Genomic DNA, 27,282 nt, shown 5'->3' on the forward strand with positions numbered 1-27,282 from the left:
CCAAACTTTCCAAAACACTGGGCAGGGGAAGCAGGACCCAAAAACCAACTAGCCTTAAATATGGCTACAGAAAAAATTAAAGGCTGCCTTGAAAAAGAGAAGCTCAGATGGTCACCTCTGCTTAGTTAAAAAAATTAGGGTCCTTATATGTTCTTGTCAAATGCCACTTATTTATTTCTCTTTACTGTTCCATTAGCCCAGCTAAGAGTCTTTAGTGCAAAAGTTTCTGAGGAATTCCATGCTTGAAAGTTAAACCAGGAAGCTACTGTGTTAAAAGTGGACAAACACAAATATTTGGAAGCAAGATCAGAACATATAGGCAGCCTATTGCAGAAACAAAACATAGTGTGTGATGCAGAAAAAGAATTAAATTATGTAATCCTGATTTAAAAATACTTCTTTTTTTTTTTTTTTTTGGTCTCAATAGCTGGAATAATCCATCTAAAAGCAGACAGTTTAGGTTTTCGGAACAGAAACATGAAGACAGGTCTTTTCATCCATTGCTTTCAAAATTTCCTCTTTGTCTCTGGTACCTCCTGAGCACTCAGGTGGTGATGCAAAGTCACCTCTTGAGTTGAGCTCCAGTCAGTGCTCCTGAAAGCTTCACACCAGGCAGCTGCCAGTATGTGCCCTTTTAGAAAAACCAGAAGCCAAATCCTCTCAAAACAAATGATGCTATTGGCATTAACCATAAGAGAAGAGGAGAAAGTGTCAGGAAAAATGTCTGAGAACCAAAGCTGTACTCATTATAGGATGGATATTTTATGAGAGGACACTGTTCCCTGTCTGTCAAGATCTGACAAGGGCCACTGAAGAGGGAGACTTTTAAATATGCTTTCCAGAGACTCTTGGATATAAAACTCTGCTGTCAAGATGAATAAGCACATTAGCAGTGGAGAAAGTACATCAACACTATATGCACCTAGCCAGAAAAGAAAGCTATCTATCTTACATTTGAGAGGTGGGCCCATGCAAATATCGTACATTTCCATAAGGCCAAATGCAAGGTCCTAAACCTGGATCCAGGAAATCCCAAACATAAGCACAGGCTGAGCAGTGGAGGGATTGATGGCAGCCCTGACAAGGAGGACTTGGAGGAGGTGGATGAGAGGCTGAGCATGCCCTGGCAGTGTGTGCTCACAGCCCAGAAAGCCAGTTGTATCCTGGGCTGTACCAAAGCAGTGCGGGCAGCAGGGCAAGGGAGGGGATTCTGCCCCTCTGCTCGGGTAGGACCCCAGCTGGACCTGTGCTGCATCCAGCTCTGGGTCCCACAGCATTAGAAGGGATTTGAATGGAGGAAGGCCACAAATATGATCCCATAGTTGAAGCACTTCTATGAAAACAGGTTGAGAGAGTTGGGATTTTTCAGTCTAGCGAAGGTTTTTAGTGACCACAGAGCAGATTTCCAGTACCTAAAGGGGGCTTACGAGAAAGCTGGAGAGGGACTTTTCACACAAGCATGTAGTGACTGGACAAGAGGGAAAGTAAACTGGAGGAGGATAGGTTTAAGTAGAAGGAATGTAGAGGAAAGGGACAGCCAGGAAGCTGCATAAGTTTAATAGAAGGAAAGAAATAAAGAAAATGAATCTGTGTGAGCAGAATTTTAAAAGTGCATGTGGATAGGAATAGGGATAGGAATTCTTAATGACAGTAAGCTGCAAAGGGGGACTGGAAGGCTGATCTTAAAGCCAGCTGAGGAAATGAATTCTCTGTTTTGTTTGAAGTTTAAGAAACATTATCAAGTTGGACGAAAATTCACTGAGGGAAATGGTGAGTGCAAAGGACTTGACTGGATGAGACTCTTGGGAGATGTTGCTCCCACATGGACTAGAGAGGGACAAGAGAAAGAAACTGTTTATTTCCTTGTGATGAAAATTATTACTCTTTTTTCTATTCCAGTAGGATCCTTAGTTAGTTAGAGGTAGTCCACATAAATTAGGCCTTAAAGCACATATCTGATTTACTGGTCTACTCCATTATCAACTTCAAATACTTTTTCAATATTGTTTTATTAATACTTAGTTATTGAAATGAAGTATTTTTAGTTTCACTAAGAAGTCAGTGGGAATTTTTCTACTTGTTTGGAGCAGAGCTAGGATTTTGTATGCTGTCCTCAGAGCCTTTTTAAAATAATAAAGTTTACCATAACAAAGAAGCTGAACTCAAGACATGGCTAAGTTTTTTCTAGATTCAAGTCAAATAAACTTACATGTCAGGGGAAAAAAATTATGGTATTTTTAACTATATATTTAAACTTTCTTGCCTAGCTGGTAAACTGTAGTTGACAGAATCCTTGCTTGTATGTGCTAAGATTTCAACAGGGTCAGATTGTTTATATTTGTTGTAGTTTATACTCTTTCTAAGGGCTAGGTTATTGGTCTAGGGGCTTACTTTCTAGTTATTTGAACTTTGTTTCATCATGTCAGAGTAGTTTTCAGAAAACATTCCCAGTAAGGCTCCAGTAGCAGTTACAATAGGGTTTTTTAATTTACTATTACTTTATAGGCAAACATTATATCTGACAGAAAATCTGACATCAGGATGACAGTTTAACATAAGTGAAAACACAGGGATAGTTAATACTGTCAAAGTTCAGGCCTCATGCAAGGGAGCTTAGGAGGTTTTTTAAGTTGATTCCTTAAAAGCAGTAAAACACAAGATTTTTGTATTTTTTACTTATTCATTTAAGCTGTCTTTTGCCTACTTTATCTGTTTTTTTAAGTTGCGCTAAGAAACTGGAAACTAATGTTTCATTTGAATAGTTGAATTACCCTGTTTGTAAAAAATCCTTCTGAAAAGAAAAGCAAAAATAATACAATTTTTTCATTAGGTCTTCACCGGGGAATTTTCTTGAGTAAGAAAACTGTCTGACTGGATAGGGTATCTGTTAATGCAAACTGAAGTATGGCAAGTGTGTTTTCCATTACTACATGCATTTTAGTCTTGATATGCAGCTTTTTCGTGTTTGAATGTTAAGACTTTGCACAGCTGAGATTGTCAGTTGACAGCTGATACCCTGGAAAAATGAGGCTATTGCTTCTTGACTGAATGGCATATTCTCCTTAAGGTGCTGGTTTATATTTCATTCTGAAACTGTGGGTTGGAACTAGTATCTTGCAGGTAGTTACACCTTGTAAATGGAAAATGAGGAAATTGTTGCATAGAACATAATGTAGTACATGGGAAAAGACCTAAAGCAAATATATAAAGTGTCATAACATGATGTCTACAAGTTCTGTCAAGGAAGACAAAACTGAAATGATTTTTAGGTACCAGGGATCAAAATTAAACCTCTCAGCTTACTCAGGTACCTCCGTGTACATCTGTCCATCAGGTCACATGATGAGCAGAGCCCTGCGGTGCACAGATGTCACATCACGTGTGGGGAGCTGTATGGGGGCTATGGCTATTGCCCAGGAAATGTCCTTTCCACTTAGCTGGGAGTCTCCCCATTCCCACACCCTGACAGAATGGAACAAAGAGGCTTTTTCCTTCCAGGATCACACACATCAGGTGCAGGCCTGAACCAAAAAGCAAGCACAGCGATGAAGCTGATACGGTGAGTGCAGGAGGTGAATGACTCTTAGTGCCTGCAGCGTGAGAATGAACAGGTCTGCAGAGCTGTTGTTTGGCCAGGGCTTAAGACACTGCTCAGTCATTTTTATACTAGAGATTTTCAGAAGATCCTACTATTTTTAAATGGATACAATTATTTTCTCCAAAGACGAGAACTTTTAGGTTTTCTCCCTGTCAAAAAGTTCTTTTCAATGGAGTGATAAAGATCAAACATTTGCTGAGTGTGTTTTCCTGTGATTTTTATAAACAGTTTATTCAAAAAACATGCTAAAACTTTGCTTCTCAAGTACACAAATTATGGCAGCTGTGTGATTATGCTGTACCACACTAGAATGCTCTAATAGGATAGTTTTGATTTTATTCTGAATTCATCAATGCTTTAGTACAGATTTTGAAGTGCACACAGCTAGTTTCAATCTCTTGTTATTTATATTACTAAAAGGTATTACACAGTCTAACACTTCAATGCCTAATAGAAGAATTTTAGTAGATAATATTGAGAGAGCAGTAATGAAGGCTTTTCCCCCCTTTCTGGAAACAATAAGCTCTCGCTTGTGTCACCACAACACAGTGATTTTAATACCTGAGCAAAATCAATGCTACAAATTTGATATGTTGTTCCCTAGAGGGTAAAGGAACTTTGTATAGTTGTGGGTTTTATTTTAAAACTCTATCATGATGCTTGAGACCTGAATACAAGTACAAAAACTAAAAGATAATTTTTTCCCTACATTATTAAAAGGAGTTTGAGCAAAGCTATGACATTTCATGCTGCGTGGTTTTAACAAGAGATCTCCAGAGACAGCTGAATTGGAAAAAACATTGCTGTCATCTAAGAATTCTGAAGTATTTGCTTGTCTAGAGAGGAAAATGTTTCCTAACAGCTTCTGTGAATAGTGAATTCTGTGAAGAATACAAGATTCCCATGCATACTTTTATTAGCAGAGAGGGGTTAGCAGAAAGATGGTTGCATATTCTATCAGCCTTCTCTTTTTGGTAGTAAGACCTTTTTCTGACCTTAGTAGACTCCTGGAAGATTATTAGCTAAACTGATAAAGCTTCATATGGGCAGTATAAAGACAGCAGAAAAGTTCCTGTAGCTTCCTGCTCTCTCTGCAGACCAAGCCATAATGTGCTGGAAGTTGGAAAGAGAATAGATAGATATCATTTCATCATACAAATTGCAGGATACGTTTGCTGAGCTTTATAAACAACATCTTAATTTTAGGGTTAACCTGTTCCACAAAGAGATAAAATCTAACAGGATTTTCAGTAATTACTTGGAACACAATAAGAATTTCTTTTAAAGAATCTTTTAAGGATTTTTCTAGGCAGCTGAAGAACTCAGGGAGTGTTTGCAGAACTATCTAGGTGTGGGATTCTTTTTTTTATACAAAACATAGATCTGGATTTTACAACCTAAAGCATTCTTTAACATCTCCTCTGGGCCTGGTTTACTTGGAATAGACATCAGGTTCACCAAAAAATATTTCTCTTTATTCTCTCTAGAGAATAAATAAGATTTCTTTTTCCTCTGCCCCATTGCCTAGAAATATGTCTGGTCAAGGAAATGAAATTATCGCAGTATTTTTAACTTACTGTGTGCATCAGGTTATTTGGTTTAATGCTGTGTAATGTGCCATATCTTTAAAGCATTTCCAGGTGTTTAATTATTGTGCTATGCTTTTTTCTCCCCAAATGCTTTGCCTTTTTTTGGTTATCTGATGTTCATATTATTTTCCCCCCTCTAGTTTATATTTGGCTAGGCTGAGAAGTTCAAATAATTAAAAGACAGATAAAAATGTCAGTGCATATTTCTGAAACTTCTTATTCAGTGCCATAGAAACTCTCCTTTTCTTGAAGGATCTAGTGATACTTATGGTCCACTGACACATTGTTTTCACTGTTATTACCAGTGAGATATTTCATAGGGTGCATTTGGACTACCCAAATATTTCCTGTGCATGACATCCTTGTTTCAGGTACATGCTTTTGGTTTTTTTCCCCCAAGAGCCATCTCTTCCCATTTTCCCTTATGCAGTCTGTACAAGTATCCTTAATGCTCCCATTAGTATCCTAATATGCTAACTAGATGCAAGAACCATTTCTCTCTGAAGTACAACTTGCATCTCCAGTTCCAGGAACTTTGGGTTTTGTGTTTTGGTTGGTTGGTTTTGTTGTGGTTTTTCTGTTTAGTTTTGGTCTGTGTTTTGGGGGGGTTTTTTAAAGTAAGAGCTGTGACACACTGCAGCAGGCTACCTTGAGAAGTTGTGGATGCCCCATCCCTGGAAGCATTCAAGGTTTGGCTGGATAGGTCTTTAAGCAACTTGATCTGGAAGATAGCCTTGCCCACAGCGGAGGGGTTGGAACTAGATGATCTCTGAAGATCCCTTCCAAACCAAACAGTCTGTAATTGTGTGATTCTCTCAGGATGCGGCAAGAGAAGACACCAAAATCTTATGGAAAAGCCATCAATCCTGATTTGACTCATACTCAAGCTGCTTTCTAACAAGTGGGAAGTATAACGTTAATGTATATATTCATTTAAGATTTGCAGTCGAGTCCACAGTTGAACCTTCTACCTATTGTCTCTGAATTTTCAGGCCTACAAACTCCAGTGCTAAAGTAGTATGTTAGGATGAGAGCCATGCAGCATGCTGGATTTTGTAAGTTTTTCAGCAATGCTGAAAAATCTGCCTCATCAAGGGGGATTTCTTTTTATGTTTTCCATTCCTCCATTTGTCTCCTTGAGGCTGAAGAGGCTGATTGAACTTACTCTAGGAGGCTAATTAATATAGACTGAGGCACCTGATGAAACTCTGAGTTTGCAAAGTTCCAAAGATCCAAGAGTGGCCCCTCTCTGTTGTAGGCACTAATGCAAGATGTAAGACTGTCTTCCAAACCAGTTGGCAACATTTTGCCTGTCTAGACCTATAACAATAGTAACAGTGGGGAAAACCATCTTACTTTGCCCTTTAGCCAAAGCTGTGTAGAAGGCCATGAAATAACAGGTGCAGCAGGAGGTTCTTGCACCAAAGTATGTAAAAAATTATTAAAGAGATAATCATTAACTAAGCTGCTTAATATTGTAAATCAAAGAATATGGTACATTTTCAAAAGCAAATACTGTAGTATGTAAAGGACAGTATTAAGCAGTTACTAAAGGTACTAGTTGTCATATTTTGAAGGTTAGAAGTGGGTCCAACCCATTTCTGTGGGCTTCAGAATAACTTCCATTCTAAGCAATACATACATATTAGCTTAGGAATCAAGCACATTTTGCTGTTTCACTCTGTAAATTTGAGGTGAGATACAAGTTGTTGCATTTTTTCATAATTAACAAGAAAAAAGGAGCAGTAACAAAAATTGTCTGTAAAAGAAACACCATCCTCAACTTCAGTCTCTCTGACAAAGTATCAAAGATGTGTTAAAGGTAATGCTGTTAAATTTTATATATTCAGTGGATATGCAAATAAAAAGAACTGGAAACTGGCAAGTCAGGAATCTTCAAGCTCATTTCCTATAAGTACATTGAAAAAAGTAAGAAAGAGAAGAAAACAAGAGAAGAGAAGAGAAGAGAAGAGAAGAGAAGAGAAGAGAAGAGAAGAGAAGAGAAGAGAAGAGAAGAGAAGAGAAGAGAAAGAGGAAGAGAAAGAGGAAGAGAAAGAGGAAGAGAAAGAGGAAGAGAAAGAGGAAGAGAAAGAGGAAGAGAAAGAGGAAGAGAAAGAGGAAGAGAAAGAGGAAGAGAAAGAGGAAGAGAAAGAGGAAGAGAAAGAGGAAGAGAAGAGGAGAAAAGAAAAGAAAAGAAAAGAAAAGAAAAGAAAAGAAAAGAAAAGAAAAGAAAAGAAAAGAAAAGAAAAGAAAAGAAAAGAAAAGAAAAGAAAAGAAAAGAAAAGAAAAGAAAAGAAAAGAAAAGAAAAGAAAAGAAAAGAAAAGAAAGAAGGAAATTAAACCCTTGCTGTTGATAATTGATGAAGAAAATCTCCCATTTTGCTGTTTGGACCAGTCAAAGATGACAAGTTTATTGTCATGTTAATAACAAACAAAACACAGAAAAATATATCTTGAATGCTAGCAAGAGACTGATTCTGTAATCCTCTTTTTATCCCATTTTTTATTGATAACATCTTGGAAGTGAATTCTCTATTTCAATTTTGTCTTGCACAAAATCAACAAAGAAAATGAGATTTTCTTTTACAAATTTACAATTTCAGACCTGCAGCACCCATTTGGTATTGGCAGAATGATGCAGATATGGTTCCTATAAGTTTTTAAACACATTCAATAGCGTCATTTCAAATTCTTTCACTGAAATTTACCTACAGGAAGTACAACAATAAATTGCATAATTATATCATCCAGAGTAGTGTGGAAACTTTATCTGGTAACATACTAGTCTGAAAGTAAGAAAGTGTTTTCTTTTGTGTCCTACCAGTTTTCTTTTGCTTAGCAAGTAATCATTGATAGACAGAACCAAACACTTCTCACAATAAGTAAAAACAGATGCATTACTTAAGAAAGGAATGTAGGATTCAGGGTCAGAATCATTTCTTGAGTACTTCAAAGCCCAACTCTGTTCAATATATTTGTCCTTATTCATTGTGTGCAGATAGTTTTGAATGGCAGCATGTCAAAGTATCTTTTTGTATTTGACAAATGACATTCGGTACAGAAATAATTATAACCTTCCAGGGTATCAAGACAAGGGAAAATGAATCTCAGTTAAGTGTATCCAAAGAGACTGCATTTCTATCAGCAGTGCATCCCCTTCCTGGTCTGCTGGGATGATTCAGGATGAAGCTCTGTTAATGGGTTTTAGTGTTGACTCCTGAACCTGATTTTTATTTGCTAGTCTTTTGATCTGCTGATAAACTACAAATAAATTACCTGCATTCCAGATGCTATCATCAATTTGATCATACGTTGTTTTCAGCTGTTTCTAACAGGAAAGACTAAGAAAGACTGTTTCTTTTACACTATTGCTGTGGACAGTCATATCTCCTGAGTCATAGGATTCAGTCAATATTAAGAAGCAAATTCAAGTCAGCATTCAGTTATTTCAGTGTCTTAATATCTGAAAAAGTGCAGTTCCTTGAGTACAAGTGCTGTGATCCAAGTGGTAAAGCTGCCATTTACTCACATAGAAATAGTTAAATTGTTGAACCTAAGGGATTGCCTGTCTTTTAGGAATATCTGAAAACCTGGTGTTGTATATTGAAAGTTCCAAAGTATAATAGCCAACATTTATGTTTATATTTAAAGTTTCCAGTCTTGTATCTCACTTGCATACCAGCCTGCTATCATCTCTAGTTAATTAAAAATTTTATTATTGAGAGCGTTACGCTCCCTGCTCATACACACATTAGAAAAAGATCTTACACTTCAGTATATAAATTGATCCCAAGATAGGAAAAGTCAAAGAGGAAAGTTCATTTTAGGTATATTGCAGCACAGCTGATCTAGCATTTTGGCCTTTGCTTCAAAGTATCACTTACTGGCTTACTGCTAAAGCATGGATTAGGTGGAATAAGGGTTTGTCCTAGCTTGTCATCTGAATGCTTAAACATAATCTGCTTTTTAAAAGACATTCTCCACTTTTATGTATGGCACATACAGATGTGGCATAATGCATTATTAAAGTTCAGATTGAAAAAAGATGTGTTTTCATGAAGAAGCAATTTGTACTAACTGTAGGAAAAAAAAAAAATCTTTTGCTTCCTATACAGGAGCAGATCAGAAAAGAACCTGGACATATCGAACTCATTTTCTTCCCATTGTGTTTGTCCATTAAGCAGATGAAGCACACACTTCCCATGCTGCTCCATTCATACAGCCCAGTGTTCATTCAGAAACAGAACATTTCCTTTAGTTGATGGATTAAAGGCAGGAGAGGGGGAGGTGTGTAAAAATGTTTGGGGATGTGCAATATTTCAGGAACAACATTTAAAGGTTAATTCACACTAGAAGTCTGATGTATATTTCACACAACTTCAAAACAAGACCGGTTCTGCCTCTTAAATGAACAAAAATAACTTTTAAAGAGAAAGACCCAGTGAAGGTTTTTGTGCAATTGCTGAGAAGCTAAATGTCAGGTTATTTTTAAAAGCAATCTTGTATTACACTTTCAATACACTAAAAAAATAAGCAAATACAATTTTTTCTCCCCATCTTGACTGACCTTGCACTACATTTTGGGAGGTTGAAATATGAACCTAAGAATGTGTATTAGTGACCTTAAAAAAAAAAACAGTAAATAAACTCTGTAAGCAACTTTAAAGGTTATTGTTTGCTTTTTATCTTCACTTGCAGACCAGGTGTCTCTAGCAAAGTAAATCTGAGGAAAAGCTACTTTTTGTTGGAGGCTCTTTGTGAACAAAACAGATGACATAGAGAGCAGGTGTTAAAATAGTGAAAAAGGCAAACAGTAGATATTTTACAGGATGTTTAGCTGTGGAAGAGCTAGGAAAAAAAACAACAGGCTGTTCTAAAGCATCTTATTTAGAAGCCTTTGCTCAAATACAAGAAACATTTCTCTGTCTTGTAAATCAGAATCTATCTTTTGATCCCCCAAAGAATGGGTTAGAGATACTTATCCTATTCCTCTTGGCACTGAGTTCCCAGGGGCTGACAGGAAAAAACATAGTTTTTACTGAATAAGGATGCTTACTGGTTTCTGTTTACCTGATGCCACTTAGGATACTGTGTTTGTCTACTCAAGTGGCATTTAAGACTGAAGTGTTGTGTGATTTACTATTTATGTTAGGAAATTGCTTAGCAGCTGGGTAACTTAGACTGTTCTACTTTGTGTGGTTTTCATCCTACATTGCACATCTGTTAATTGTGGTATTAGCATTACAACAATGAGCATTGTAAATTAATAAGTAGAAAGGTAAGTATGTGGAGGAAAGAAAGTTTGCCTGTTTAAAAAAAAAAAATCAAAAAACTACTGAACTGACATTATTTGTGTCTCTAAATTAAGCATCCTAAACCTATAAAGAGAGATTTAGAATTCCACACTGGAGCCTTCAAGTGTATGCATTTTGGATTTAATCTTCAAGGCTCATTTCCAGGTTGATGAAAACCCTCCGCTGTTTGTTTTGGAATGGGAAGTTTAACACTAACAAATTCTCCAGCAGGTTTCACTGGTTGTATCACAGGAGTTCTGTAACTTTGTAACTGATGAGAGGAGTGAGTCCTAGTGCAAAATTATTTTGTAACTATGTATGAAATGGCTATCCGCTGTAAAAAAATTGAATTTTCTCTATTTGCAACACAGATTTTTTCGTTATGAAGAAACCATTATGGCATCACTGGAACACATTTGTAAATACAGTGCCAAGTCTTTAAAATATTTATTGCTTGGAAGACAGGCATGTTGGTACAAAACATAAAGGCTCATAAATTTACTATGCAATTAGACTATACTATAACATCTTTCCAGGTAGTAGTGAAATAAAGGTTTTTAAAATCTAAATCTGTTGAACTGCATAGCATCTTGAATCAAATTAATTTCTGTAAAAATGTGAAATAGTGATCAGGTTTGTTCTCCACTAATAATAAAAATACATGCTGCAATTTTTTTGCCCTGCTCTTTCAGGTACAAATGTTGCCATTTTGGCAAAAAACATGTCAATTTTCCCTTAGTTCCAATGGTATTGCATTAAGGGAAGCTCTGTGGTATCTGTAACACTTTTTCCAGACTATTTTCCCTTGAATCTTGTACATTTCACTGAAAATGTTACAGGATGCAAAGGATAACCACTAAAGAATTTTCTTGAAATTCTATCTCTTCACAAGGCTGATTTCACTGCAAGTCTGACTTGCAGCCTTTGCTGGAGCTACAGTTCTTTATCAGTGCGATTTAATAGGTTAATTTCTTCATTCAAGTTTTGAAATCACATTTCAGATAACATTTTTCAGGCATGCCTCAGATAAAGGTACATTCTATATTCTTTAAATAGATCTAAAATAGCCCTTGCCATTATAAATTAGTAGCTGCTTCTTTCATGTCAGAAACTTCAGACATGCCCACAGTCCATCTGTGTATGTAATTTGTCCAAGCAACTCAAATGTAATGACAAATTTTAAGGCAGAGTCTCTGCACAACTGTGCAGTTCACTCTTCCTTGCCCGTTAATATTATGTTCTCAGACTTCAAAACAACTTTCTGATTGAAAGGTAATTCAGAAATTTAGCTTAGACAGTGCACTCTGTGAATTTAGGTACAGTTCAAGAAAAAATAAATCACACTGGAAGAGATAACAGGATGTTAGGTTTTGGGGATAGAAATTATATGACCTTACCTTCATTAGCCACTGCGTGTTGTTTTCCATGATGTTCTCAAGTAGCTGCAGTCTTTGAACTGAATCATCATAGTCCAGAGGTGCATCCCTTTGCACCGCGTTGGACACGTACGGGGTGGAGGAGCGGCAGTTGTCCGCCTCGGGCAGGAGGAAGGTGTAGCTGCACGACCCGTGCTGAACCTGGTACTGCTTCTTGCCTATCGTCTCCATGCTCTTACTGAAGGAGTTGTATCCTGAAGCTAAGATTATGCCGCAGCCCAGAAAGAAGTAGGCGGCCAGCTGCATTTTAATCCCTGCGGTAACTCGGCGGACCTAGAGAGCCTGGATGCGCTGGCCGGAGCCCGGCCCTAGCTAACCTGCGGCGCGGCCGAGCGCTCCGCTGCCATGTGCCGTGAGGCGAGGGCTGGCCCTGCCTGCCTGCCCCGGGCGGGCCGGGGAGGTGCGGCCGCTCCCGCCGTGCCCGCAGCTGTCAGGCGCGGGAAGCAGCTGCGGCCGCCCCGCCTGGCCCGCTGCCTTCCTGCGCCGCTCCCCGCCGAGCCCCGCGCCTCGCCAGCCCCGGCACTCGCTCCCCTGCCCTTATAGCGGGAGTGGGTAAGAGCCGGCGCACGTGTGGAGCGGAGCCGCTCCTCCCTCCCGGGCTCGCCGGGGCCGGGGGCAGCGCACAGCGGCTGGCGGGAGCGGGGCGGCGAGAGGAAACCCCAGGGAGGAGCCGGCAGCGGCAGGACCCCTGCGAATTCCTGCAGCACGGCTCTAATTAAGAGTTTCCTAGACAGAGCAATCAGTTCCGATAGCCTCCAACTATGCTAGTAAATGATTTGCGATGGTAATAATTTTTTAGTTCTTTACCCTCGACCACCCCCACTAAGCACACACACACACACACACACACATATGCATATATATACATACATATGTCCCTGGGCTTGTTTGTTCTTAATTTGTTTTCTTTAAAATGTGCTGAACCAAGATGTAATTTAGATGGTGTATAATACATTGTGGAATTATGGAGAAAGACGCTGTCCCATGCATACAAAAGCAGGCTTGGGTACATCCTTGCAAAGAGAACACGAGGGGCAGTAATTAGAGGTTTTCAGTTGAACACAGAATTTGTATTTTGCTGAATCTCTGAGATGAACACTCATTTTTTAGGCACGTCTTTCAAGAGTTAAGGGTTTACAAGCTTTCTATTTATTATTTTAAAGGCACTTTTTTTTCTTTATGTCATGGCTAATTTTGGAAGTGCTAATGTTAATAAAAGAGTTAGAAATCACAAGCTAGCTGGGACTGGAAGAGGAAAAACCATCCAGAGGCAGTGGCAGTAAGGGATAGCTCAGGAAGTGGCATGACTGAATAGGAATTACCCTGTTAGCTCTCCCTAACCCAATTCTGTGCCCTTGGGAGTGGGAAATACCCATAAAGGGGGAGGGAAATTCTAATACAGTCTTTGAAATTTATATGTAAGAGTAAAAAGGACTACTTCCCAACTTCCATGGTCTCTGCAATGATCGGTCATTTTGAAAAAGTGGAAAATTACTAGCGTTACCAGACCCTGGGAAAGAGTCCATTCCACTGAAATTCTGGAAAAGTTTACCTCTCTGTAAGGAGAAATTGTCTTCTTGAGACCAGCATGATAGGATACTGACTCCTGAAGACAAACTGCCTGAGATTTTGGCTCGGTCTGGATCTGGAAACTATAGATTTTTCTTAATTAAAACAAATAAAGGGAATGCCGTGCTAGTCAAACTAACATGAATCACTGACCAAAGTTTCTCATATTCAAGGAAAATCCCAGCATGTCTCGGGATCTCTTAAGACAGACTCTTACATAACTTGCTTTATCTTTATTATATATAGTGAATTAATGTGGCTTTACTTATTTATATCATGGAAGTTGTGTTCCGGGGTTGTCAAAAGGAGTTGTAGCAGCTAAAATTCATGTCTTAGATTGTTGAAAACTGCTGATACTTCTTTACATAGTTACCTCTGGAAAGGAAAATCTCTAGAATTTAATTCTTGTGAATTCCAGAAAGATTCTGATTATATTTGGACTGTGATGAGTGAAACCAATTTGTTGGATTTTTTCCTGTGGAGTATTCATATGCCACTGTTCATCCTTCTAACCAGAGGAAACAAAGGGATATGTTTGGAACAGTCAAGATTATTTGCATCAAAATTTATGTATTTGGAGGGTTTGGTATATGAAATATGCATTCTCCATCCCTTCAATTTTGTCTTGCAATACCCAAGCAGATAATGTTACAGCTACTTGCATTGATAACAAAGTTTCAAACTTGTTGTATACTGATTTCTAATTTTCAATTAATTGAAGTGTTTGAAAGAATGTTTAATTCCATGTGAATAACAGTCTTTGCAAGATACTTGACCAACCTACTATTATCCAAAAGACAGAAAATAGGATTGGATTAACGCACTACACTGTGTGAAGCATTTCTATCTAAGCAGATATTCCAATTCAGTATTTTCTGTTATTTGGGTACTTTAATTAATTTGCTAGTTTAAATGAGAATTTCCTATTGCAACTTGTCCTTAAGTTGGTCTGTTCCTTGTTTTCCTTGCACAGCTAGCCCAAAAAAATTAGAGGCCATATCATACTAGTCATCCTTCCTTTCACCACCTTCTGTGTATAGTTAATAGAGTAGTGCTAAAAATTCGATTGCTCCAGCCCTGGAAATACCTGTTTCTTAATGAGGAAGAATTGGAGGATAATCTTTATTTTTCTGATTATATTTTCATGGATTTTTTAAATTCTTTAGTTGCATATTAAATGAAAATATGAGACTGAGCAGTGTAGTATTTTAGGAGTGTGCTTTTTAATTATTAGAAGTATACTCAAGGCACTGAACACATATAAAAGACAAGATGTAAGGGAGAATCTGCTGGGATTTCATTGGACAGGATCTCCATGAGAGCCTTGATTAAATCAGTAGATTTTGAATGGCTATAAAGCTTGCCATCTGTGTGCCACCCTAATGAGTCACAGCACCGTTGTAATCTGGCAGTTCAGTTTTGCCGAGTTTTGGAGGAGAGATGAGTGTCTAGTGTCTCTAAAGGTTTGAACTGGAGTCTGTTTTCCTTTATGAAAAGCCAAAGCATGACCCTGGGAGGCCCTTGTGCTGTAATGAGGCCAGGAGCCAAAGTGAATTTGGAGACTGCCTAGGAAGCCTTGCTGTATCTTGGGCCTCCACTAGGGAGAACTGTGGTTGTAGGAATACTGGAAAGAGAAACAAATTCACCTTTTACTGTGTTTTAAGCTGGGCTTGGTTTTTGTGTCTTGGTTTTTTTGTTGTTGTGAATGAATGCATGAGTAAATGGCCAGTTGCTATGGCAGCTGTCTGCAGTTTGGGGAAAAGATAAGGAAAGCACAGGTATTATTCTGAGAAGTGACAACATACTCCTAATGGAAGACTCTCACCAGTACAGCAGGCACCACCACTTAGCTTCTACTCACTGTGCTTCTCATCTAGGTCTTGGAGTAACACCCTGAGGTGCACCATGGTAAAGTTTTCCCCAAGCTTCCATTGATAATCCCGGGCTGTATGGGCAGTAACTGAAATACACTGCCCCAAACACACATAACCAAGAGAGAGTTTTGCTGTTTCCCCATCTGGCTCCAATGGACTCATATTGCTTTAATGCGGTGCTCTCTCCCACTGTCCAGGAAAGTTAGTGATCGTTCACTTTGCCAACAAAATAAATACACATCCCTTTAACCCTTCGCTGCAGCTTAGTGCCGTATTTGGTGCATCTTTTGGAGCAGTAGATTGTGATCCTTCACCCTTTCTATCCTTTTGGGAGCAGCTTTCCCAGCTGTGAAGGAGGAAGTGGTCTTCTCTGCCTCTCCAGAGAGTCAAAGCCAGTCAGAGTTCAGGGGAAAAGAAAGTAGTAACAGCTAAATTTAGAAAACTGGTGTGAAAAGTAAGGCAAGTTAAATCCATTCTTGTCCTTGAAATCTGAGGAAGAGGAAGGAAGATGCCTGCATACAGCCTTTATACTGAGCCTTAGAGGCATTTTAACAAGTCTGCTTGAAAGGGAGGCTTATTCTGAAAACTGAATGGCTGAGAAGATCTGTCCCCTGCCAGTTATGAGAACGACCATTTCTTTGTTGGACATGTTGAAGTAGAGAGGAATTTAAATAATTTGGCATGGAGTCTTATAAATGTCAGAAACTGAGTAAAAAGTTATAATTCAGGCTAGTCACATCCTCTCAGTATTTCTTTCATGTTTGTTGTTCTCTTCATCTTTCATTTCTGCTATCGATATGGAGTGTTGTATTTACATTCATGATACATTTTTCCTGTAAACTAAAACACAGCTTTCAGCCTGTGAGTTCCTGCTTGCTTTAGAGCTGAGTGTATACAATATGTGCCATAAAATACCAAATAGTGGATTGACATATTTAAAGTACAAATTAGATTTTTCCCTTTTTAGAAAGAAGGTACCCACTCTACAGAACTCACCTTATAAGCAGAGCTGAAATGTGTATTTTGTCAAAACTAAACATTTAGAACATTTTGCCAGATGTGAGCAGGCAATTTCCTTTCCTGGGAAACAGTAAATTCCCTTACTCAGCCAGTCGTGGGTTTCTTCCATGCAGAAGATGAGTAGGCTGCTCTGAGAGAGATGCCTGAATTCTGCTAACATTATCTTTCCAACTACCATTTTCCTTACAGCTGCACAGCTTCTGTTTGACAGGCAGATACAGAGATCTTGTGAGATCTCTGATAGAAAAGGAAGCGTATAAACTTAAGAAATATAAGAAATGTTGACTTAGCTTTAGTCTGCTATCTGCAAACTTTGCCACTGTAAAACTTTCAAGATGTTGATTTGGTAGATAAGTTTTCATTTCAGCAGTTTACTCATTTTAGGAAGGGAAAGCTACATCAAAATATATTGTGCAAACTAAAGGCAAAATCATGTAAACAAGTAGGTTTTCATGCTTCATTTTTACAGGGTTATTTAATCTACATGTATAAATGCAAATGCTGCAATGTAATTTCAAAATCAAATCTGAGATTAAAAATAATCTGAAACATGGAATAAATTAATAAAATATTTTATATATTCCTGGTATTTACATTCCTCACATTTTGACACTCAATGTTAAGTTCCCACCTTTGGGTCCTGGTACTTTAATATTAGTTTATGATAGTTCCATTTGCTGTCTTCAAAATATTTTCCTTCACTGTAAGTAGTTTAGCATTTTTCTCAGGAACAAATGTCAACAAGGACAAGACTCATGAACTTCTAACTTATAAAACAGGGAGCAGGATCTAGGACCCTATTGGATTTTTAGGCTGCTGAAAATCTTGTCTGTTTTTAGATCTTGCACTCTTTTTCAAAGAGTGATAGATTAAGTTTTCCTATAAGCCAAACAATTTCTTTTCATCCAGACCCATAGTTCAGATTTTTAGCACTTTAAAATTAATGATAATATCTTAACAATTATTCCTACTTTCCCCACCATTTGCTCATTTTTATTCCATCTGAGCTTCTCCACCAGTCTCTCATGACTTCTTGAACAAAGTCTCAGGATTCCACTCACTTTCTCAGCTGCAGTTTATTTCTAACCACTCAGAACATCTGGTGTAACATCTTGTGAATTCATAATCAACTTTATGTTCCGTCTCTGACGTTCCATCACGTCTCCTTTGAGTGCCCTTCCTTACAAGGGAGGGCATTTGCCCAGTAGTTCTCATATTGTACTTCTGCAGAAGGGACAAGAGGTCAATAATCTGATCCACTGAAAATTTCAGTTACCACTCTGGCTTGGTGACTCAGTCTGTTTTTTCCCATCTTGCCTTGTGACATCCAATCCATCATTTCAGTACACAGTATTTTTCCTAGATGTCACAGCACCAGTGGAAACATAATGCAGCCAAAACCAGACTTTGCGTATTCCCTTGGAAATTCTTTTTCTCTTTAACAATTGACACTGCCACCATCCTTCAATGCATTTAAATCTATAATCTGCCCGTTATGTTTCCTTTATCTCTCTGATATTTTATTCTCTCCCTTTCTTGATGCTATGCTTTCATTAATGTGTTTAAAACCCCTATCTTGGTCCTTATCATCAACATACTGAATTTTGTAGCATAAACTCTCTGGCTCCTCCATAGTATTTGAAACGTAACTTGCTTATGAAGCTTATTATGTTAGTTCTGCCTCAGTAAATCATATTCAGCTTTGCTGTCATAAGGATAGATGGTTAGACATCCATCAGAGCTTCACACAAGTAGATTATATATTTAATTGCTTTGAATTTGGAATATCTAAATCTAGCACCTCTCCTACCAATATGACAACTTTGTTGCTTTCTTTCTAGCCACTGGCTAGATCGGCTTTCCTGGACTGTCTTGGGTTAAACTAATCAGCCTATCAGATATTTAATTTGATCATATTTCCAAATTATAGACTAATTTTGGTGTCCCACTCTTTTTATAGTAACACTGTATTAACATTAAAAGGCATTATCTATATAAGCATAATTGTATCTGTATATATGTATGTTCTTAGTATGTTGTTGATGCCACTGTACCTAAAATATAATTGGTCATTTTAATTTAGCTTGGGACTTCATGATATCACATCCTGAGTAATAACAATAACATGAATTAATGGGGTTTTTTTAATTCCTGTCATTATCACTTCCACACATCTTATTAAATACAAAATGCTTCTTAATTTCTGCTGCTTCATTACTTTTATAGTGATTTCCTTTTTCAGTCCAAATTTTTAAGTGATATCTAAAGTGGAATTCACAAGTATCTACCAAACTCTAGTCTACACAAATAATGTAGGCACATATCTAAGAAGACTCTTACTATGCATTAATGAAGTTCCTGTTTGTAGGACAGATGTTAGTGTCTTTCCCTGTGAGCATTTTCTAATAATGAATGTTATTTTAATCTTTGAAAGATGAGTCATCACATACAGAAGTAGGAAGTGAGTCCCAGGATTATGAAGAATAGTTGCTACATGTCCTTCCTCCTTAATATTTTTATATAGTTTGACTGTAGTGCACAAAGGCTGTGCTTATTCTCTTCAGAGTTATGTGATGACAACAAACTTCAGCTGGTAACAAGTGTAATTACATCTTAAACTCAAATAGCATGGGTTCAAAACTAACACGGAAATTGCAGCTAATGTTAAGGATCTTACAATTGCACTGCTGAATATCTGACAGTGTTAAGTGCTGTGCCATATCTCTCATACTGAGAAAAGTAAAATAAAGCACTTGTTTAAAGAGGTTATCATTGGTTGAAACGGAATGAAATAACTTGTGTGCTAATGTGTAGTAAAGCCTTTAAAACCTGTTTTGAAAAATTGTTCCCATAGCAGTTGTGTATTTACTCTTTACTGTTGAATTATAAGTTAAAAATTTAACAGATGTCCTTACTCTCCATGCTTATATACTGTTTCTATGCTTTGAAAAATGTCTTTTAAATTAGTTTTGTGCATTTGGACAATTTAAACCTAAAATCTTTATGTAAGGTTTTGACTTTTGTTATATTATGTGAATGCTGTATTATATTGATGTGAAAAGGCAGCAGACTCTGAAAGAATCCAGAAGGCTTTTGGAAAATGAGAAGTCTGTCTTACTGACATCCTAAAGAAAAATGCATATGCTGTTTGTCTAAAGGAATGTATTTTTAAAAGTCTAAGCAGCTGACAGTAAGATAGCCTTACAAATCACCCCAGTGCCTGTGATTTAAATCCTTCCTCTTGTAAGCAGTCAGTCAGGTTAGCAGAAGGTTCTCTCGTCTGGTAATAGCACACTTATTTCATAATAACAGCATGTCACACTTCCCAAGAGCATGTTCAAGTTAAGATCTGAATTCAAAGATAAACTGGTGTCAAAGAGGGAATGAAAAGGAAGTGAAAAACTGTGTAAGAGGAATAAACAACACTTTCAGAGAGGGAGAGGACATTTACGGCAACAGTAAGGTACCTAGTTCCTGACATCTGTTTCCCTCAAGAAAAAAATACAGTACATGCACTAACCTTTTTATGGAGAGTGCAAGAAAAATATTTGCAGCGTGTTTTCATATATTCATATTTGTTGAACTGTATTATGGATGTATAATTTGAAGTGGACAGAGCAACTGCAAACTATTTTTGCACTCCATAAAGATAAATATTTTCTTTTTTTCAGTACTAATAAACATAGTTCAGCTCTCAAAAACATTGCCCACCCTCTTGCTGATTCTGCCACAAAAACTGGGCATTCTTTTTGTTGTTGGTTTTACTGCTGTACAAGCCAAGGAAGAAATTAAAGTGGATTTTTTTCTCCCTGGTTAGGGAGGCATCAGAAGCCATGATGGGACAGCACAAAGATTAGCTGCATACAGATACCAAGACTGGGGCCTCTGTGAGTTTGGGCTCCTTCCTTCTGTACAACTTATTGCTCTGTAAATATTAATGTAAGTACCTCACTGGCTGAGAAATATTCTGTTCTTTATCTCTCCAAATAAATCCTTTGCTCGAAAGATAATCCTCCATCTCCAGTAGAATATGTAGACAAGACCAAATCTCTTATAATTATCCTATCATTAAAGTGGTATATTTTCTTCCCAACACAAACCAATGAGAAAGTCCTTTTACTGGACTTTTATCTAAAGCTGAATTATTACTTGAGTAATTTCCCTACACAGAAAATTCAAATCTTTAAAAATCTTTAATCTGTCTCACTAGAAATATATATACAGGAAATTTGGAGATGACATTGGTGATGTCTATATGTCTATATTGTTTGAATATGCATCCACATTCAGGCTAACTGCAGCCAAAGTAACTTTTATTTAAAATCGAATAGTTCAATCTTAGCTTATTAGCTGGAGGCTAAGCTTGATTATAGAACATCTTGCTTGTATTTTTATGCTCTTACATGATTTTTATGTCAATATTTTTGATCAAATCTGTGATCAAATTCTATTATAAATAACTAATAAAGTTTCATCTTTGGTTTTAAATTATACATTCTGATTTCAGAGAAATTTCTCTCTGTTGATCACAAGGAGACTTGGGTAACAAGTTCAGATGACAGCACTAGAAGTTAGGTGAAATGAATGTCATGAAACTTGTGGAAATAAATGATGGTTATTCAAGATTTCATACGTGTTTCATTGTCTCATCTTAAATGCTGTTGTCAGTATATTATCAGCATTTTTCATTTTATTACAGTTATCAGACTATTGTACCCAAATTGTGTTGTTTTGCTGCTCTTCTCTTTCAGTAATGGATTCACTTGGACTGTGAATTGATTAAAAAAAAACAAGTCAGTAAGAAATTGGCTCTAAATAGATTGATCACCCTGGAAACATAATTCTTTTACACTGTAGGTGCATTTTGCAAGGCTAAGACCACTATACCTTTGGTAAATGTCTGTTGAAATGTTTAAGCAGGGACTGTTCTGGACCCCCAGTGCAGCCCATGGTGAGGAAGGATGGACTAGCAATGGATTGAGTTTTCAGCCAGCTGGGAAGTATTCCAGGCAGGACTACAGCAGGCAGGGAAACTGTAGGGAGTCATGGCCTAAAATTTGTTTTAATTTCATGCAGAGTTTAAAGATATATCTTCTGAAGGTAAGATCTATGAGACTAGAAAAGCCTCTCATGAGAAGCAATGGAATCCCTGTTGTATGAGTAATAGAGATGGCAAAACACTGAAAAATGTAAAGGAAAATCCCATGCTGGCAGCAGTATGAATTAAGTGATTTAATAAGCTTTTTCATCTCTTCATTTCTCTCATCAAACCTCATCACTTTGATGAAAGAAAGAAAAATGTTTATCTTGGACCTCCATGTGAAAAGTGCTTTTAGGAAAAAATATCCCTCTTCAGATGATAAAACTATAATTAATATAGTTGATATAATTCTTGCATTTTCTCACAGACATTAAATTAAACCTATCAAGCACAAGCTAATATTAATGCCTGCAAACTGTTAAGCACAATTATTCCAATATAAGGCAGCAGTGGGTTTAATATTGGAAATTGTTATGGTTTCAGATTTCTTTACAATATTGGGACAACTTAATTTTGTATTATTAATTCCATCAATGACATGCAAAAGAACACAGTTATTCCAATTGCTAAAAGCATGAAAGTGAGACAGAGATTCATAGACTGTTATTGCCCACACAAAACCCTTCTTGGCTGAGAAGTTTGCAACCAGACCAATTATTCTCAATTATCAATGGCTTGATTGCTGCTTTTGCTTTCAGAAATTTTTTTAAAAAGGCAACTTATTTTAACACAATATCTACAGTGAATATTTTTTTAAAAATGCATTTTATGGACATCATTAACTGAAAAAGCCACAAATTATACATCAAAATCAGATTGCTCTTCATTAACTTGTGATAGCTGAATTTCTCTACTTTCAAAACCTCCATTTTTGAACATTTATTTGATGTGAAGTGGGCTCCTTTGTATTCATATTTGTTTTTTACTTTGCTGGTTTTGCAATGGGGGCAGAAAATCTGTGCTCACTTAGCTCTGACCTAACTCTGCTGGCCCACAGTTTTACGCTACAGTACACCCAATAAAGAAAAATAACACATGCTTTTAAGATAGCTATTTCAATAAACTGATAGCCTCAAGGACTAAAAAAATAGTAATGCTTTAAAGGCAAACTGGGGGCTTCTCATTTAGAAGATTTTTCTAGTATCAGTCAGAACCTTTTTGTGATACATCTGTCATGGAAAATGATCAGAAGCTGTTGAAGTAAACAAAATGTGGGTCTGTTCTGCATTATTGTAATTTGCAGATGCCCTGTGCCTGTTTGCAGAGGATGGCCCGAGGCTTTTAAAACTGTTAATGACATGAACAGAAGCCAAGAACTGTCTATATTTGAAATACAAGTGTATTTTTAAAATAAACCAGAATGTGTGAATCCTCACACAGTTGCCCTTTGCATTAGATTTACACTGTGAGAATTTTTTTTAAAGATGCAGATTTCTCACCAAACATTCTGTGGACTAGTTAAACAATTGGAAGCATTTTCCAGAGTGTTACCACTAGTTCAAATGTTGGCTTTCATGGCTGGTCCAAATCAGGCTTTACAGTAAATGAAACTTGGCTCCCTTTCATTGATTTCTCAATGTTCATTAATTCATTAAATGTTCATTCATCAAGTTTCATCTCTTTTCTGGGTCTTCCATGTCAGAAGGAGGCACCTGTTTCCAAAAAAAAATTAACTGGCAGATGGCTTAGTAAGTATTGCACCATATCACAGCTGGTAGAATGAAGTAATTTTAATGAACAGAAAACAAAAATTAAAGTATTCAGAATTGGAAATAAGGAAGAGAGAATTTCATATCTTGTCCTTTTCTTTTTCTTCTTTTTTTTTTTTTTTCTAGTTAATATTCTTCTGTAAAGGTAGAGTTGTGAATCCTAAATACTAATTGTTGAAATTCAGGACAGTTTGGACTGTGTAACAGCTCTGTCCATGGATATCAAATACACTGTAGCTGGTAGTGCATCTGCTGTAAATGAAGGTTTTATCCACTTATACATTGTGTCATTTTTCCAGTTTACCAGGCGTCTGAAAATCAGCCTGGTTTCAATGAAAATATGTAGAAAGCCATACTCCATGTGCTTTTCATCTGAGACATAAGACTTGACTGTGTAATACTGGACATCCCCCATTCTGTGGGACATTTGCCAAGCTCAACAGAAATAAAAGTTACAGGCAGGAGAATAAAACCAGAGGAATAAGTGATTACTAAATCCTTATTCTGTTTTTAATTTTTATATTCTTCTCCAGTCTCAGCTGTTAGAGTCAACTTTTAACAATGTCTCTGAACTGGAATAGCCATGTATTCTCTACTTTAAAATGCTTTGTGGTTAAAACTTTAAAATGTTTAATGTTCATAAATGAATGACAGATTTTCAGAGGTTCTCAGTGTAGACTTAGACACTTTCAAAAATCCCAGTATGTCTTCCTTTGCATCTTTAGGTAAGAATGTATCTCTGATCTACGAGCTCGGAAAAGCCTAAGAGCCTTTTAGTATGTTCTGTGCCTGAGTAGTTTAGGTTGTATTTGAAATGTAACTGGAGCTGTTACAAATTTTCTCAAGAGTTTTGGGATAAAAGATAAATCTTGCCTTGTTTTTGGGTGTTGCCAGTGATTATGTTACTCTGTCCTTTTGGTCTGTTATGTCCTAGATTATGAACTAATTAGATTAAGAAAGAAATGAAAGCTTAGATTTAGGGGAAATAATTCTATTCCTCATGGTTGCAGAAGCATGAAAATGTTTCTCTGCAAAATGGCAGTAGAAGGCAACAAGTAAATAAAAAACATATTTTTTAGCATGATTTTGAAAGCCAGAATCCTGGTTTCTGAATAGTTCAGTTAGAAGTCCCAGTAATGTAAATTCTAAAGTCCTATTGTAAGACCTTCCTTTTACATTTCCAGAATATGAAAGTAAATACTGATAACATCTGCCTATTTGGCATCGCTTTCAAGATGTTGTTTGCTTGTATCTATTTATAAATCTAATACTGTTCAACTCCTTTTTATTGGCATGTATGTGTTTATTGTACCTCTCAATACCTTGGATGCTGTAGAAAACTTCAAAGTAAATTAGAATTGAGTTCCTGTCTGCAATACAATGCACAGTCACATACAGGTTTCACTTGCTAAAAGTTACTGTGGTTGCAGGTAGAATTTTTATAATGTTCAGGTTAATGCATGTGGAGGATTTTTTAAGCACTTCAACTGCCAGTCTAATGGAAAGAACCCTGAGATATTTATCTTCATTTTATCATGCTTTCATGATAAAGTTTCATGAAGTTAGTATTAAATATGTTACAAGAGAAGGCATAAATCATCTACTTGGCATCTCACTTTTAATCCCAGGTTAAAAAGGTACTACCAGGCTATTACTTTCTGCAAGCTACATGCTGCTTTTGTAGTATTCTAGTCCTTCACTGCTGTTTCTTTGTCTGCGTTAAATCTGTGAAACTCAAAATAATCCCTGTATTCAATACATTGCTAACAGTCAAGAAAGGAAATTTTACATATTCAGGATGCATATGTAAATTACTATTTTTATTTAATAAAGATAGATTGTTGAGCCTGGCACTAATTTTATCCTTTATTACCAGTGAAGACATGAGAACTTGAAGTACATCCTGCTTCCATACCAGGGAAATTGGCTCAAAGTGGAAGGAGGAAGACATAGCATAATTTTTTGTGGAATACGTCCTTTAAATATTAGTTCAAAAAGACCTGCTGAGTCAAAAGGCCAATTTTATCTAAATTTGTTTTTAAAAATGTACTATACTTAGATATACATAGCATACATGACAAAATAGCCAAGATAAAACAGTTCTAGAAGCCTGTTGGACTTTATGGATGCATCTGATTGTTGCTCAGCAGCCCATCCTACTTCTGTGCCTTCTGTGGCTAATGTGCCTAATCTATGCACATGACTATAATCTAGGAGCACATGATTATGTTCTGCAATGACTTACAAATAACTTTAACACCCCAATTATCTTCTAAAAAGAGCTCTGTTTTATCTACATAGCTAATTTTCCAGAATAAAAATCAGTTCTGTAATTCCTTTGCACCACTCTGTGGTCCTTGCTTATAGTACAATGACCTCATATATCTGACTAATAGAATCTTGCTGCCTTGGTACACTTTGGTCACAAAAACTTTTCACTGCTGATTTTGCCTGTAGTTGTGATGTATTCTCTAGTTTCCTCTCTGCATTTGACTAGCTTGGACCAACATGGAGTGAATGTAAAGTTTTTGCTAAACAAAAGTGGTTGACAGCTTGTTCCAGTCCAGAATTTTCTCAGCACATAAACATAGACTACGTTTCATAAAACAAAGCTGCAGTTTTGTTTGTTTGCTTTGGGGTTGTTTTCTGAGTTTCTTGAAAAGATCTGATTCTTAAATGAAAAGAAACACTGGGATGTGTTTAGAAGGGGATAACAAAGTACCAGAAGAGCAAGCAAAGACTGCAGGAAAGAAGCTGAAACTAGTTTACAGGTAATAAGAGCAGACCCAGGCCAATATTAATTGTGAGGAAGAACAGATGTTTCTATTGCTCTATTGATGTAGATTTGGTAAATTTTCATTTTGCTGCAATAGTAGCACATTATGCATGCATTACACATGCTTTTACATTATCATCTGAACTGTAATCTTGCACTTCTAGAAAATCAACACTTGGGGAAATTGTTATCATGTAAAAACACAATCAAAGTTTTACTTTGATCTTTTTTCCACGGTAGAAAAAAACATAGTCAAGTTTATGTGCCTTTGTCTTTCTCTTCTGGTGATGTTGCACTGTGATTGTGTTTGTCTGTATGATTCATTGCAAGCTCACTGGCAGATGGTCACGTACACTTTGCAAAAGTGCTTGATGCTAATAATCAGCTTTTAGCTTTAATATTCTTTTCCTACTGTAAGTAATGTATATTATCATAATGCCTAGAAATATCATGGTTGTTTTAGTCACTGCCATCTAAATACCTTTATCCTTCAGTAAAAAATGTTTCTCTGTACATGTTCAGTATTTTATGAGTGAAACCTACTGCCTGTATGGATGGTAGTGATAGAACAATTGGAGTTCTGTCTTCCATATATGAACAAAATGGAAGAATGAGAGTTTCATAAGACCAGGGTGTGCTGAAAAACCTCCTGGCTCCTGCATGTAATGATTTTTTGTTGGTTAAGCCATTGGAGCCCCACAGGGGTTATACAGCTAAAGCTTCAGAAATCCTGCTTTGTCTTACTTGATCCTCACACTTGTTATGGTAGAAGGAAAGTGTTTATGTGTATTTTATTTGTTTATGTGTATTTTATTGCATAACAGTAAATCAGGCTTATATGCAGTGTTTATCTGTAATAGTTAAAATGCTATCAGTCCAAAATACATTCCACTTATTTAAAAGGTGAACTTGTAAAGAACTATTTCTACATAGCACAGAAGAATGTGTATATCAAGAACTGTTGTTTCATAAGAGGAAAACTGTGTTGCATTATGGGCTCTTATTATTATATTATCATTTATTTAACAGTAGTTCTAGATGAAATAGCTGAAGAAGCAAAAATATAGTGGAACTTTGTGGAGACCCTTTATAGCTATGTTGGGATGGGAACGTTTCTGGTCTGGCTGTTTTAGTGGAGCTGTTGAGATGCTCTTGTTGGCTTTTTTTTATTATAGTTTTAGTACACTATATCCAGGTAATAAAATTAGTTACAAATCTGACTCCCTCAAAGCACAGTGTCATGCAATGGTTCCAGCAAAAGTGAATCTTATTTATTTAATTAAAATTCTCTTATTTTTAGTAAATTCCTTGCTGTTTCTTCATTTAGTAATAAGCAAAAAGTTGTACTGCAACTCTGTTCATGTTCCTGGAAAAGA

At 36.8% G+C, this 27,282-nt stretch overlaps 2 protein-coding genes across 5 annotated transcripts in view; one reads left to right on the forward strand and one right to left on the reverse strand.

The window, feature by feature from the left end:
- Nucleotides 1–12,401, reverse strand: part of ANGPT2 (angiopoietin 2) — a 40,989-nt gene extending 28,588 nt beyond the window's left edge. For both annotated transcript variants that reach the window (XM_058801631.1, XM_058801629.1), the window contains exon 1: nt 11,879–12,401. In XM_058801631.1, coding sequence (XP_058657614.1) covers nt 11,879–12,163 — 285 coding nt within the window. In that variant the 5' untranslated portion in view covers nt 12,164–12,401. The remainder of the gene's footprint in view (nt 1–11,878) is intronic.
- The window catches only part of MCPH1 (microcephalin 1), a 120,286-nt gene that overhangs the window by 72,920 nt on the left and 20,084 nt on the right, over nt 1–27,282 (forward strand). The window contains exon 13 of one of the 3 annotated variants that reach the window (XM_058801628.1): nt 20,198–20,375. The exons of the other annotated variants lie outside the window; for them this stretch is intronic. Coding sequence (XP_058657611.1) covers nt 20,198–20,311 — 114 coding nt within the window. The 3' untranslated portion in view covers nt 20,312–20,375. Of the gene's footprint in view, nt 1–20,197; nt 20,376–27,282 lie in introns of those variants that run through there. 3 annotated transcript variants of the gene reach the window in all.

Source organism: Ammospiza caudacuta, chromosome 3, assembly GCF_027887145.1.
Source record: "Ammospiza caudacuta isolate bAmmCau1 chromosome 3, bAmmCau1.pri, whole genome shotgun sequence".
NCBI classification, from domain to species: Eukaryota; Metazoa; Chordata; class Aves; order Passeriformes; family Passerellidae; genus Ammospiza; species Ammospiza caudacuta.